Genomic DNA, 13,189 nt, shown 5'->3' with positions numbered 1-13,189 from the left:
TTAATTTCATACAGTAATAAATGGCTGTAACATTTCAAACGCCAACATATAGAAATGTGTTATATATTAAAGAGATAGCTCATCCTCCTAGTTTTGTGGAAATGTAAAGAAGATATTTTGAGATGTCCCAGTGGTTTTGTGTCCATACAATGGAAGTCAATTGTAGCCAATGTTGTTTGGTTACCAACATTCTTCAAAATATCTTTTGTGTTCTGCAGACGAAAGAAAGTCATCTAGCTTTGATATGACATGAGGGTGAGTAAATGAAATCATTTTAATTTACAAAAGTTTTTACATCATAATTCTGGTTTAACATTCATTTAAAAATATACTATCGTGGACACTGGTTATGTATATAAATTTTATTTAAGTTAATTATTTTCAATCATTCAAACTTCTGCAATATCTATAAAACAATGAACAAATACAAGCGCTGTACAGTTGACCAAATCACTAGAACTGCAACTGAATGAGTGTAAATGTACATGCATGGACATACATACTGTATATACACACATATACACTAGTACAAGCGTCGACCCCATGCCATTTCCTTTGCTGTTGAATGCAACACTGAGATTTTGAAAAAGACAAAAAGCAGGTGGGTTCACATGTCCATTTACTGAAAATTAAACGGTTCTGTCTTGAATAGAGATGCATTTCCATGTTTCACTCAAACAGCAAATTACTTTGGCACAGTGTGCTTTGTAAACATTTCATCCAATTAAATTATGCAAGTAGCCATCACGTATTGCTCCTTATTTGGCTGCGTTCTCCGAAATCTCCGCGTTCAAAGCCGTTCCTCTGCACGAATACTGTGGTGAGCAGCAATGGCAATCCCACTCCGCCGGCTTCTTTCACTTGAAAAAGGTGGCGTGATTGAAAACAGCAATATGCGGTCCACATCTCAAAGTTTCTTTCCGCTGTTAATGTGCCAGGGGGCGGCAGACCCACATGACAACATAAAACCTGGAGGCGCTACAAAAACACGCATCCTAATACAGGTCGACTGTTTTGTTTCCTCTCCTTAGATTCGCTGTGGATGCCACTCAATCTGAAAAACCAAGACTCCATGTATGGATTCCATTTCTTATCATCAACAGGGAACTGTAATGTCTATAAAAATACAGGGTGGTGTGAATGATTCATACAAAGTCTAAGATTAACATAACATTTACTGCTGACACATGAGAAAAGCCGACCGAGGGAAAGTCAGAGGCTCATTTAGTCTTATTTCCTACCCTACAATAAGTTAGTCAGAATGCTACGGCATTATCCCAGCTCAGGTATACGACAGATAAATGGATTAAATGATTCAACTTCACATGTCACAGGCTTCCCCGTTCATTGGATTTACATTTGGGTCCTAGTTCTGTTAGGATCAACCAGTGACAACTGAAGTACCACGATTAGCCGAAAGCATAAAGACATGATAATGTGAGAAAATGGAGACGGACAAACACAATATTCTGCCCCTCTCTTTTCTAAACCCGATGTGTAAAGCACACTTTGAAACCTGTTAAGCAACACATCTCACATTTTCTTTACAGTATCATGGATAACAAAAGGCTGTCACTTTAACTGTGAAAATAAGGGATGCTCAAGTAATGACATTGAGAGTATCATGATTTCATCTTGAGAATAAAACCACTGTTAGGAAGAAATAAAAGACATGATCCAGAGTGCATTCCACCTGTGCATGTATCCAATCGATGATGACAGAGAAAATGAGAGCAAAGGAGTCTGCCTGGAGTTAGCAGATTTACACGATTATTTCACATAATACACATTTAAGAAAAAAAGGCTTCAAAGAAATAAATGATTCGGGAGAAAAATGCAGGTTTGAAGACATGTTAAACACGAAATTGTTAGCAGCCAGTGCTACAGTTTGTGAATCCAACAGTCATGTTCTGTACAATGCCTCAGATCTCCTTTAGAACACACCAGGCCTCTTAAAGAAAGCAGGTTGAATCTTAACACATTGCACCTTCAAAAGAAAAGACAATTCAATAGAAACTATAGAAAAACTCAAGGTCTCAATTTCTTCCAGCTCTTTTTTCTTTGCGCGCACCGCGATTTGAAACAAGCCTATCGAAGTCCTCCAAAGAAAACGTGTCTGTGTCAGCACGCGCGTCAAGAGTCCTCCCCCAATCCCATGAGCCCACAAATCAAACCAAACTGGAGCGGTTTTCACTCAAAAATTCAGCGCAGGTCGGGAGCCTCCGTAAAAAGTAAATTACATTCAACGCTATTGGTAACGTGACTAGAAAAATAAAAAGACGGACGTCAACGCCATCGTAAAAATGTGCTGGAATCCATTTAAGAAAATGAGAAATGCCAAAAAGAAAAATACATGAGATAGCGGATCCTTTTCGCTCGCATCGGAAACAGGATGAGAAAAGACAAAAAGTTTAGATTCACTTTCCAAGACCTGGACATAAGACAAAACCGTGAGGTATATAGTTAGATGGAAATCATCATCAACTTTATGTTGTCTGATTTCGGTGCCGCATGGCCCTTGTAGACCAGAGCGGCCGCGTTGTGGCGGACCCGAGTCCGGACAGCGATATCTCTGAGGGGCGAGTGCGTGCCCAGCGTGGGCTGTTTGAGGGCGATAAGGGGAGGCCTGGGACTGGCGGGGTCGAGCTAGGGTTGCAGATTGAGAGTGAACTTCCACTGTTGGGTAAGCGAGGGGCTGCACATCTCCACCGTCAGACCGCCGTTCCGTGCGCTGCGGCTGTCGAGGCACAGGTTGCTGCCCAAGTGTCGGAGTTTGGAGTTATTGTCGATCTGCTCCCATTTCTGGAACACAAACAATGATGTTTAAAATGGGGTCGGCAACCCTAATGCTTTCAAACCCCAATGCTCTGTGAGCTTACCTGTTTGCTGTCGTTCTCCCTGCACCCCTGCAGCTTGATCTGCGAGCCGGCGGTGCGATCCACCACAGTCAAGCACAGATCCATGTGTTTTACTGATTTATCTTTAGTCAGAGCCCATTCCTGTGCAGGACAGAGGGGTGATCAAATGGCGAAATACAGTAAATACAGCACACGTATCCATAAAGAAATATTTAAGATTTTTTTCAGAATACTTTTACTGAACGTCATAATAATATTAAGATTTTCATGCCTGCAGTTTTAATGACCACATTACTTGAGAAACTTGGAATAATTAATCTGTAAAAAATGTTAATGGGTTAGTGCTGCAAAATCGATTAATCGCGATTAATTGATTTCAAAATTTAGATTTAATATTGTTTATATAACAGTAAATATGAATTACTCATATTTCGAAAATATAAAAAACATTTTTGTGTATCTATATATAAATGCACCTATCACACACATTTATATTATAAAAACACATTTACTTTAGAAACGATTAATTGTGATTAATCGATTTCACAGCACTAGATTTTGTTAATGTCGACGTGGTGCAGTTGTATGACCTTATATATCTTTTTCTTATATACTTACATTTTAGGCCTTTATATAACCCTAATATAATATAATACCAGATTAGAGAAACACTATGCAACAAGCTGTATAAATGTAAAAGCTTTCAAACATTCAAAACAAATCTTTAAGTGATTTTGACTTGCCCATCATGTGATCCAGAAATTACTGTGTGTCTATCACCAACACTGTGTGCCACTGACCCACCGCAAGTGAATTGTTCCTCTAAATGAACCCAAATTCACTGTCATGTGTCCATCACTAGTGCTGTCACATGACACATTATCAGTTTAGTACCTGAGCTTTGAATGATACCTGATTCCCCCCTGCGTTGTGACATTCATACACCCCCACCACACCATCAGCAAAGTGTCCCAGCGTATCCAGACAGTTCTGGCCCTGCTGAAGTGCTCCGAAGGCTATGTCCTGGTGATCTGGCACTCTAAACAAGACAAAAAATTGAGTAATGACAGTCACCGGTAAAAATTAAATTTTATTATGTTTACATAAATGCCTAATAAATTAAGGGCCCCATTTACAACTAAAATGGATCTGCCTCAGTCTGTATTAAAGAGATAGTTCACGCAAACATGAGAATTCTGTGTTTATTTACTCACCCACATTTCTTTGTTCTGCTGAACACAAAGGAAGATATTTGGAAGACTATCAGTAACCAAACAGATCTCATCCCCCATTGACTCCCATAGTATTTATTTTCCCTACTATGGCAGTAAAAGGGCAATCTGTTTGGTTACTGATATTCTTCCCAATATCTTCTTCGAAAGAAATTGATACAGATTTGGGACTGAGGGTTAGTATTTTCATGTTTGGGTGAATTATTCCTTTAATCTTGATTCAAAATAAAAGTTTGTGTTTACATTTTATAAAAATTAAAACACATACATATAAACACATGCATACATATATACATACACATGCATACACATACACATACACATACATACACATATATATATATATATATATATATAAATGAATACATGTTTATATATAATTTAAATTCTATATCAATATTAATTGATATTGATTAATTGATATATACATTATATTATATATATTTATTTTCTTACATATATACAATAAACACACATATATACATATATAAAACCTATTATTTATTATATATATATATAAAACCTATTAACCTATTCTTGAATATATACACGTATGTGTATTTGTTTAGAAATACAAAATAAACATTCACAGTGCACAGACGCGCATTATGTAAACAAACTTTTATTCTGGATGCCATTAATCGTGATGAATAATTAAACAGCCATAGCTACCGTTAATAATGCTTAGGTAAAAAACTCACCGAAGCTCAGGGTACACATTGTCCAGGTACCACTTGAATGGTTGACAGCCCAACCTCTTCTTCATTTCCAGTCTGCTCTGAATACTGGAGGACATTTATGAAAAATGATGTATGTATTAAATAAAAATAGCTCCTTGTTAATAATTTTATATAAGTGGTAGACGTTCAACTGAATCTCCAACTAGCTCCAGGGTTTCCTTACATTCTGGTCAAGTATTTTGCTAGTGCACTTAGTTCATAAATGAAGATGGACACACACTTACTTTCCATAGGGCACATTACGGGCTGATGGTACAGCAGCATAATAGAAATTCTTGAAGTCATCCATCCATACCTCTGCTGCTCGCCTGGTGTTTCTGCAGAGAGCAAAGTAAATGACACATTCTATATGGAGATACTAATGATAAACGACCAGCACTTCATTATGCCAGAGTCTAATTTCAGCACTAATGGACCTTCTGTAACACAAGCCGGGTGATTGCTTACTGCCTCGATATGAGAGCTCAATACACTTGCAGTTCAATATTCACTCACTGGGTGGTGCACATGAGCCAAACTACACTACAGCTTCCATTTGTATTGAAACAACACACTTTTTCATAAGACAGGCAAGTCTTCTTTAGCTACTTTATGATGTTGATCATTGTTGTGTTAATGGTGTTATTGCTTTATGAGACAAAAGCAATCCAAGCAATTTTGTACCATATTTTACACTTTTTACTTTTAAATTAAATGTAATAATTAATTGTTTACACACATGGCCTCTTACAGCCCGTTGCTGTAATAAGGGTGTACTCTAAGGCAGTGGTTCTCAAAGCTTTTCCCTGTAACGCCCCCTTTGTGTAGGGTGCATCGTTTTGCGGCCCCCCAATAAAGACTTATAATCATAAACTTAGAACTTTAATTAAACGACAATAATATTTAGTTAAACAATGCTGGAACATCAATTATTTTGTTTGGTTGGCTTATTTTTCTGATTGATTGCAAAACGTTTATTGCATAAATTTCTATAATTCATTAAATGACACAAAATCTGTGTTCCCCTTCATCTTGGGGCACCCCTGTATGAGAACCACTGCTCCAAGGTCTGTCTTTAATATAAATTGTTATAGTTAAACAAAAAAAAAATCATATTTATTTAATAGATTTTTATAAATGTAATTTTTTTTATTTTAAGCATAAAATAGTTATTTTGTGGATACCTGGCAAACACTGTCCCGCTTCCCCCTGGGAAAGTATATGGATGCTGTTTTCTGAAGACATGACCCACTCGACTGCAGGGAATGATCTCCAGACTCCCTCCACACTGCCAGACGCGGAATGAGATCTCTGAGAGCACAAAAACAGCCAGATTTATTAGGGCACATACACACTGCAAACATCTGCCAAAACGCATGAGTTAGGAAAATACGCCAAAATGCCAAAACTCAGACTTCCCAAAAAAACAGCAAACAACAAAACAATCGTATCATAAACAGACGGTGCGGCAGCTTTGTAAACCAGTCTTGTTCTCTCAGAGCTCAAATAAACACATGTGCAAAATTAAACTCATTTCCAGTCTGAAGGCATCATTTCTGAAACCTCCGTAAGCTTTTCCACCATCACCACAGCTGAGAAAGTGCTGTGTTTGTGGAATGAATCAGAACGCTCTCTCAGAATCCATCATAAATCAGACGTTAATGACAAAATCTGAAAATCTCACTCCGTCTCTCCCAGTCTGCAGATACAACACTATTCTACTTTTTTCAATGATTTTATAAAAGTAATAGTTCTGCTGTGTTTTGGCTGAGTGAGGTACAGTGTTCTTATATTTATCAAAGGAACATGATGTTATTCAGTGGTTTTATACACATGCCTTGCAAAGTTTAGGGACACGTAAGCAACGGTTAAAGGAGTCAGTCATATGACACGGCTAAAACAAATATTATCTTTTATTTTAGATGTAATGCAATTTGTAGACACGATTTACGGTCTCTTCTTTGCCCCGCCTCTCTGAAATGCACAGATTTTTATCAATGCTCATCACTCTGAAAAGCGAGGTTTGCTATGAAGGGCAGTTAACCAGTGTGTAGTTAATGGTCGAATACTGCAAGCGTGTGACGGAAATGTTACACCTCTTACTATATTTGGAACATCAGGTTCCAAAGCAATTGTACTGACAGGTACGCCCACCTTACTTGCGTATACCTGTAGCTCAGTGGTAAGAGCAGGTTGTGGGTTCGATCCCAGGGGATTGCAAATACCCATGTAAAATCTATAGGATAACGTAATGCAAGTCGCTTTGGATAAAAGCATCTGCCAAATGCCTAAATGAAAATGTATACTTAGTCAATGTAACCACTAACTGATGTAGATTTGTGAGGGTGTGGTTACATGATGCGTTTTAGGCGGATCTGGGTGAGAATCGCTTTTAGGTAGAATGCATCTTTTGTTCCATGTCAGACTTTAATTTTTTTAATTTTACGTGTCTAATACATGCATGGGCATGCAAGTTGTAACACACCAAAGACATGTGTTCGAACCCTATATTCCCTTTAATGTATCAATTTCACTCCATTAAAAAGAAAAAACTAAGCATCTGCCAAAAAAATGTTAAACTGCACATTTTTAAGGTCATTTAGTGGATGTTCTGGGAAGTTCTTGATTGTCCATTATTTATAACTCAGAAAAAAAAATACATTCTATTTTTTAATAATTATTTTTTTAAAGTCATAAAGCTTTTTAACATTAGAACTAAAGGAGCATATTAAAAACATAATTCCCAATGAATTAATTTTTATATGTATTATTCAATCACATGACTAGTCCTGAGACACAATAAAAACATGATGCACTGTTTCATTGCGGAACATATATTAACCCACTGAAGTTGTTTGGATAACTTTAATGATGGATGTTTTATTTTGGATGCCATGTAAAATGATATATGAGATGCATCTGGGTGAACTATTCCTTTAAAGCGGAGCAGAGAGCCTCAAACAGCACAAGAGAGGAAATACAGTTTTGCATAGAGAGAAATAATGCCTCCACTCACCAAGATTCTCACCGCCCCACACATCCATCATCATGTCGTACTTCCCAAGCTTTTCAAAGTAGTTCTTGTCCATTACAAAAAGACCTCCGGCAATCATTGGTGTCCTTTTGTGTTACACAAAATATAAATTGGATAAGAAGTCATTTTCATTAATAAAATATTCAAAAAATGTGTATGACGTTCAACATAAAAGCATCGGCATAAGAACAAACTCAAGCTTTAAATTGCCAAATCATCACCAATATTATATTCACACCTCTGATGAAGTGTTTCCTTTCAGTGGCCATTCACCTAATAAACCCTTGTGCTCATTGTGCTGTGAGATGCCGGGATCTGATCACAGCCTCATAAACAAAGTCATTAAACAACACTTGGCTCATTAAAAGAAGCTACAGAGTGCTGCGTCATGAAGACTTGCACATCCCACAATGGCACTGCCAGGAGAAACAGCATTGTTTATTATCCTAATGTACTTTTAATGTACTTGCAGCACATTGAATGCATAGACGGGTCATTGCTGTAATGTGAAATCTCAATCTCTCAGTTGCTTCCTTCCTTTCTCCTTCTCGTCCTTTCGGCTGTTAATTATACACATCGAGTCACTCTCTGGAGGCAGGACCATTTACAAGCAGGCAAACACATGTGCTATTTGGACGATGCTTGTTGTTTTGCTATAACAACAACTTTAGGAGATTGCTTTTCTATATCGACAAAACTGGAATCTTACTGTGCATTACTTAAAAAGAAGAAAACCTCAGAGTGAAAACATGATGTGCGGCCATGGTGGGAAAAAATGAAATTCAAGGTTTCCCAACATTGACAATTTGTTTAAGTACAAAAATAGACTATATAACCAAAGAAGCTAAAATGATCTTTCACCAGATTAAAGGTCCAAAGGTTTTGTAACAGATAAGTTTCAAGAGACAGTTCTTACTTGATGGGAGCAATCGGGTTCCCTTGCCGTGCCCGTCGTTGCTCCAGGGTCATGTAGTCCCATTTAAAAACAAGATTCCAATCGAAACCTGGAAAAAGATGAAATTCAGATTTAAACCCAGGTCAAATAAATACCAGCCTTGTGTCTTGACATCCCTGATGTTAAGGCTGAACAGCATTTTCTGAAGCAAACACTGCTTGGTATGCAGGATGTGGCGTGTATGGTTTTTGTTACACATCAGACATTGATTCACATACCAAAGCGGACCGTATACAGTATATACTGCGCTGTTACGCACAAAAGAACTTCTTATATTTTGAACAAAGTCAAAGAACGGAAAGAAAATGGGAAATGAAGGCTCGTACAGCACAGAGACATGAAATATGTTGTAGTTTGACTGAATGCTGGTTCAATGGCAGACAGGGCTCTCATTCACCCAGTATGTGTTGGAAGAGAGACAATATAAATATGATATTTATATCCCATGCTGCTGTATAAAACACAGTAGTAGCAAGAAGGAAATATCTATTTCACATTCCTGCATCCAGAGCCTCGGAGAGCTTATACATTAAAAGTTATTCCACTCAGAAATAGAGACATTATACCCAAACCACCAGACTGAAATCAATCAAAATGATTTCCGTTGCAAAAAGACACTTCCTCATTTCAGGTTTCATTGACTTGCTTTTTCACATACTGCTGTCTTCACTGTTTCTTTTTGTATCACTCCAAACACACATATGAATTTAAACCAAGGCTGTCAATCACTCAAATCTATATTTATGAAATTAATAAAATGCTTGACTGACACTTTCTAAGATGATCACTTTTATTAGCTTACACTTTGGATAATTGACAATTTATCGACTTGCCGCTAGAGACTGGATTCAAAAGAGAGCACGATCTCATTGAGCTCCATGTTAAAACCGGCAGCTTTACAGTAGAAAAAAAACACATTTACAGCCTAGATATCTACTTTTACCCTTCATGACAACTGTGAGGAGGGTGCATTCTCACCCTTTTAACTTATATTAAGCCTTAAAATTCAGCAAATTAGGTGCGTGGCCACTAAAGGTACAAATGGTTTCAGCAAACCACTCGGCTCAGCTCTAACCACGTCCCGCCTTTTTGCCCATTTTCAACGCACGATGACGCAGTGCCAAGATGGTGACGAGCGCCTCTGCCTACTTTAGGCTTCGTTTTTAATCTTCACAAACCTACGGGTGACGTAACCGACGCTACGTCCATATTTTATAAAGTCTATGGTTAAAATGCATGTTGAAATATTGCTCTTTTTTATTTTTGCATATAACACATTCGTATATAATGACATATATTTTTCATACTGTATATACGTACTACACAAACACACACAGAGATATTGCACGTAAATGAAGAAAATAAGACATATAAGCTGTGAGAAGCTTGTTGAAAAAGATATTTACCTCCTTTAAGATCTGCAGAAGCGCCGACATACTGGAAATTGTCCATGTTAATGACATCTATGATGGGCGAGACAACCCGAGTCTTATCCTGCGGAAAACACAAACCAAACGATCAAACTGGGGTTCACTGAAACATCACTCGAGCATTTAAATGTGAAGGATGAGAAAACACCAAAGAAAGACATAAGTTTACAACAAATTGATAGGCCATATATTGCGTTTTATTGATTGTGATAATTATAAAACTCTCTGACATGAATGAAATCAAATATATGCTCAAATCTAAATGGACAGCAGAGATATTTACAGTATGTGGGTTTGAAATGAGTATGGAGAGTATAATGGTAAAACCTTATAAAAATGAAAACTCTGTCATCATTTCCTCATCCTCTTGTCATTTCAAACCTGTTTGACTTTCTTCTGCAGAACACAAAAAAAAGATATTTAGAAAAATGTTGGTAACTGGCCCCCATTCACTTGCTTGGTTTTGTGTTCATACAATATGAGTGGATAGGGTCCAGTACTGTTCGGTTACCAACATTCTTCAAAATATCTTCTTTTGTGTTCTGCAGAAGAAAGAAAGGCATACAGGTTTGAAATGACAAGAGGGTGAGTAAATGATTGCAGAATTTGAATTTTTTGGGTGAACTATCCTTTCAAAGCTATAAGTATCAGTCTGAAACACATGATGATGACATACCGCAACGACCAATTCACTTCATATGAGCTCATGAAACTTAAAGTACTGTTGGCCAAAACATCATTTCATCACCTTTTTCAATACAAAATAAGGTCCAGGAAATAAACTGTATTTTCAAACTTTCTACCTATATAAGAAGCAATAGACAGCATGTGTTTTTTGTTACGGCAAACTTTGGTACAGTATAAATCTGGAAACAGTGAACCTGATTACAACTAAGTGGTTTCAACAAGTGGAAAAGTGGCTTATGTCAAGCTTAAGCATTAATGACAGACTCTTGCTCTGATCTTCTCTTAAAGCTTGGCAGTATTTTTTGGGACCATATTGAAAATCTGGGATAACTTGCAAATAAAGTTTGAAAACCATAGAAATAAAAAAGACATACAAAAGGTGCTGCTTGCCTATGTTGCAGGCTGAATTGTTAAAGGTCTAAATTTTTTTTTTGAGGATCCTTTATAGAAATGCATTATAATATACATAACCATGTCTTCAGAGGTATATAAAGAGCTTACATAATGAGGCGTTAGGTTTCTTACTACCTTAGAATGATCCATTTCTATCTACATACACCCCGGATCCCCTTACATGGAATTCACCATGTTGTTTCTACAGTGGCCCTGAAATGGACAAACTGCCCTAGAGAGTATGTTTCGTAAATATACATTATATCCTTTTGCAAAGAAGCAAAAAACGTGATGACATCTTAGTTTTGTGTCGGTCTCCATAGTGCTTCTAACGGAAGGGGTGAGCACTGGAGTGAGCCATTCGTTGCAATTCGCAATCTCACCACTAGATGCTCCTTTTTTAGTAAACCGTTTCTTTTGATCTAAAGATTAAAATGTTATGCTTTCATTAAAGGAGAAAAAATATTAAAATTGTTTTTAATGATAATAACATTTATAACAGAAATCCATATTCAATGAGGAAACTTCCAAAAAAAAGAAGTATCTACTTTAATAGTCACATTTCCGGACCCGATTTGCAGTTCTGCATAAGCAGGGCAATGTTTAATGCATGTTTGATATACACATCATTATAACTGCTCTGATAAATTCAGAGGTCACTAACTATCTGATTATTATCTTTTCTGGGTCACCCAATGGGAAATGAACACACCTCACAATATAAATGAGGTTATAAAACCACTGCCTACACTAATGCATGCGATTTTCACTTTACCAGCTTTTATCTTACATAGTTTTTATCTTATAATCAGTCATAAGACTTAATTGAACATCAAACACCGCAATTATGTGTGCCTAGGGAAGGAACAAAAGCAAATATTCGTTTAAGGGCAGCAATGAAGGACTAGTTTGAACTTGCGATCCTGAAACAGACCGGACTTGCTGTTTGTCAATGGTGTGTTTGCTTGTATTCGACAAACTCTAAACTCTTATCTCTGCATGTTTTACTAACACCACTGGACTGTATTGCTTTTTTTATTGGTACTCTTACTTTTGATACGTTTTAAAATTACTCTTTGAGAACTGGTCTGAAGACGAGCTGCTGCCAGTAAAGCTTGCGTTTGGAGAAAGTCTGGTTAAAGAAAACACTGGACCCTTTTATCCCCGCTTCTATTTTCTCCACTTGGCCTGCTGCTCTCAGTCGCAGTGAGCTGTTAAATGTCCACTGCTGAAATGAGCATGCTTGATTACAGTCTCCAAAACCCAAAGGATAATTTGCCAAATCTGTAAAATGTAAGACCACAGTTGTTGTGCTTGTGAGTGTGTGACAGAGAAAGAAACAAAGAGAAAAACATAGCTGACCTCAGCAACCCTTTCCAGCAGGGGTTCAAGCCAATGCTCATTACACTCGCAGTGGCTGTCAAGGAATGTCAGTACGCTGGCTGTGGCCGTATCCGCCCCTCTGACGCGGGATCGCATCAAGCCTGAGATCACATACACACATAGGACTGAGCCCAAAGCACTGATCTATCACAGATGCAATCTTAAACTGCAATCCAAACCTGAATGAAACTTTTTATACTGCAGATGACAAAGCAAAGTTGCTCTTCCATTATAGGTGTGTGTTGTAATAAATAAAATAAATTGTAAGAGGATGATGAAGAAGGTATAAATCCATTTAATTATTTATCTCTTTTACATCATCATCGTAACAAAAATGGAATGACAAGTATGACTACTAATGTATAATTTTATTTTAAAGCTCACCAATAACTTTTTATAAAGTGAATCATAATCACAGTTTCTTAAAAGTTCCTATATTTTTTACTTCACTATGAAGCAGTTTGCTTAAATCTTTCTATATATTCCTATGATGTAGAA

The 13,189-nt window shown here is 37.1% G+C and overlaps 1 protein-coding gene across 2 annotated transcripts in view; it reads right to left on the bottom strand.

The window, feature by feature from the left end:
• Positions 1-347: 347 nt before the first annotated feature.
• The window catches only part of galnt2 (UDP-N-acetyl-alpha-D-galactosamine:polypeptide N-acetylgalactosaminyltransferase 2), a 65,598-nt gene continuing 52,756 nt past the window's right edge, over positions 348-13,189 (bottom strand). The window contains exons 7-16 of one of the 2 annotated variants that reach the window (XM_056760514.1): positions 12,671-12,792; positions 10,205-10,292; positions 8,760-8,847; positions 7,826-7,929; positions 5,994-6,120; positions 5,055-5,147; positions 4,792-4,875; positions 3,753-3,897; positions 2,880-2,999; positions 348-2,802 (exon numbers count right to left, since the gene is read on the bottom strand). In XM_056760514.1, coding sequence (XP_056616492.1) covers positions 2,647-2,802; positions 2,880-2,999; positions 3,753-3,897; positions 4,792-4,875; positions 5,055-5,147; positions 5,994-6,120; positions 7,826-7,929; positions 8,760-8,847; positions 10,205-10,292; positions 12,671-12,792 — 1,127 coding nt within the window. In that variant the 3' untranslated portion in view covers positions 348-2,646. The remainder of the gene's footprint in view (positions 2,803-2,879; positions 3,000-3,752; positions 3,898-4,791; positions 4,876-5,054; positions 5,148-5,993; positions 6,121-7,825; positions 7,930-8,759; positions 8,848-10,204; positions 10,293-12,670; positions 12,793-13,189) is intronic. The other variant, XM_056760515.1, reaches the window with a different exon arrangement.

The sequence above is a fragment of the Triplophysa dalaica genome, chromosome 11 (genome assembly GCF_015846415.1).
Source record: "Triplophysa dalaica isolate WHDGS20190420 chromosome 11, ASM1584641v1, whole genome shotgun sequence".
In the NCBI taxonomy this organism is placed as follows: Eukaryota; Metazoa; Chordata; class Actinopteri; order Cypriniformes; family Nemacheilidae; genus Triplophysa; species Triplophysa dalaica.
Note: the sequence above shows the minus strand (reverse complement) of the source record. Positions and strands in the feature narration are given on the sequence as shown.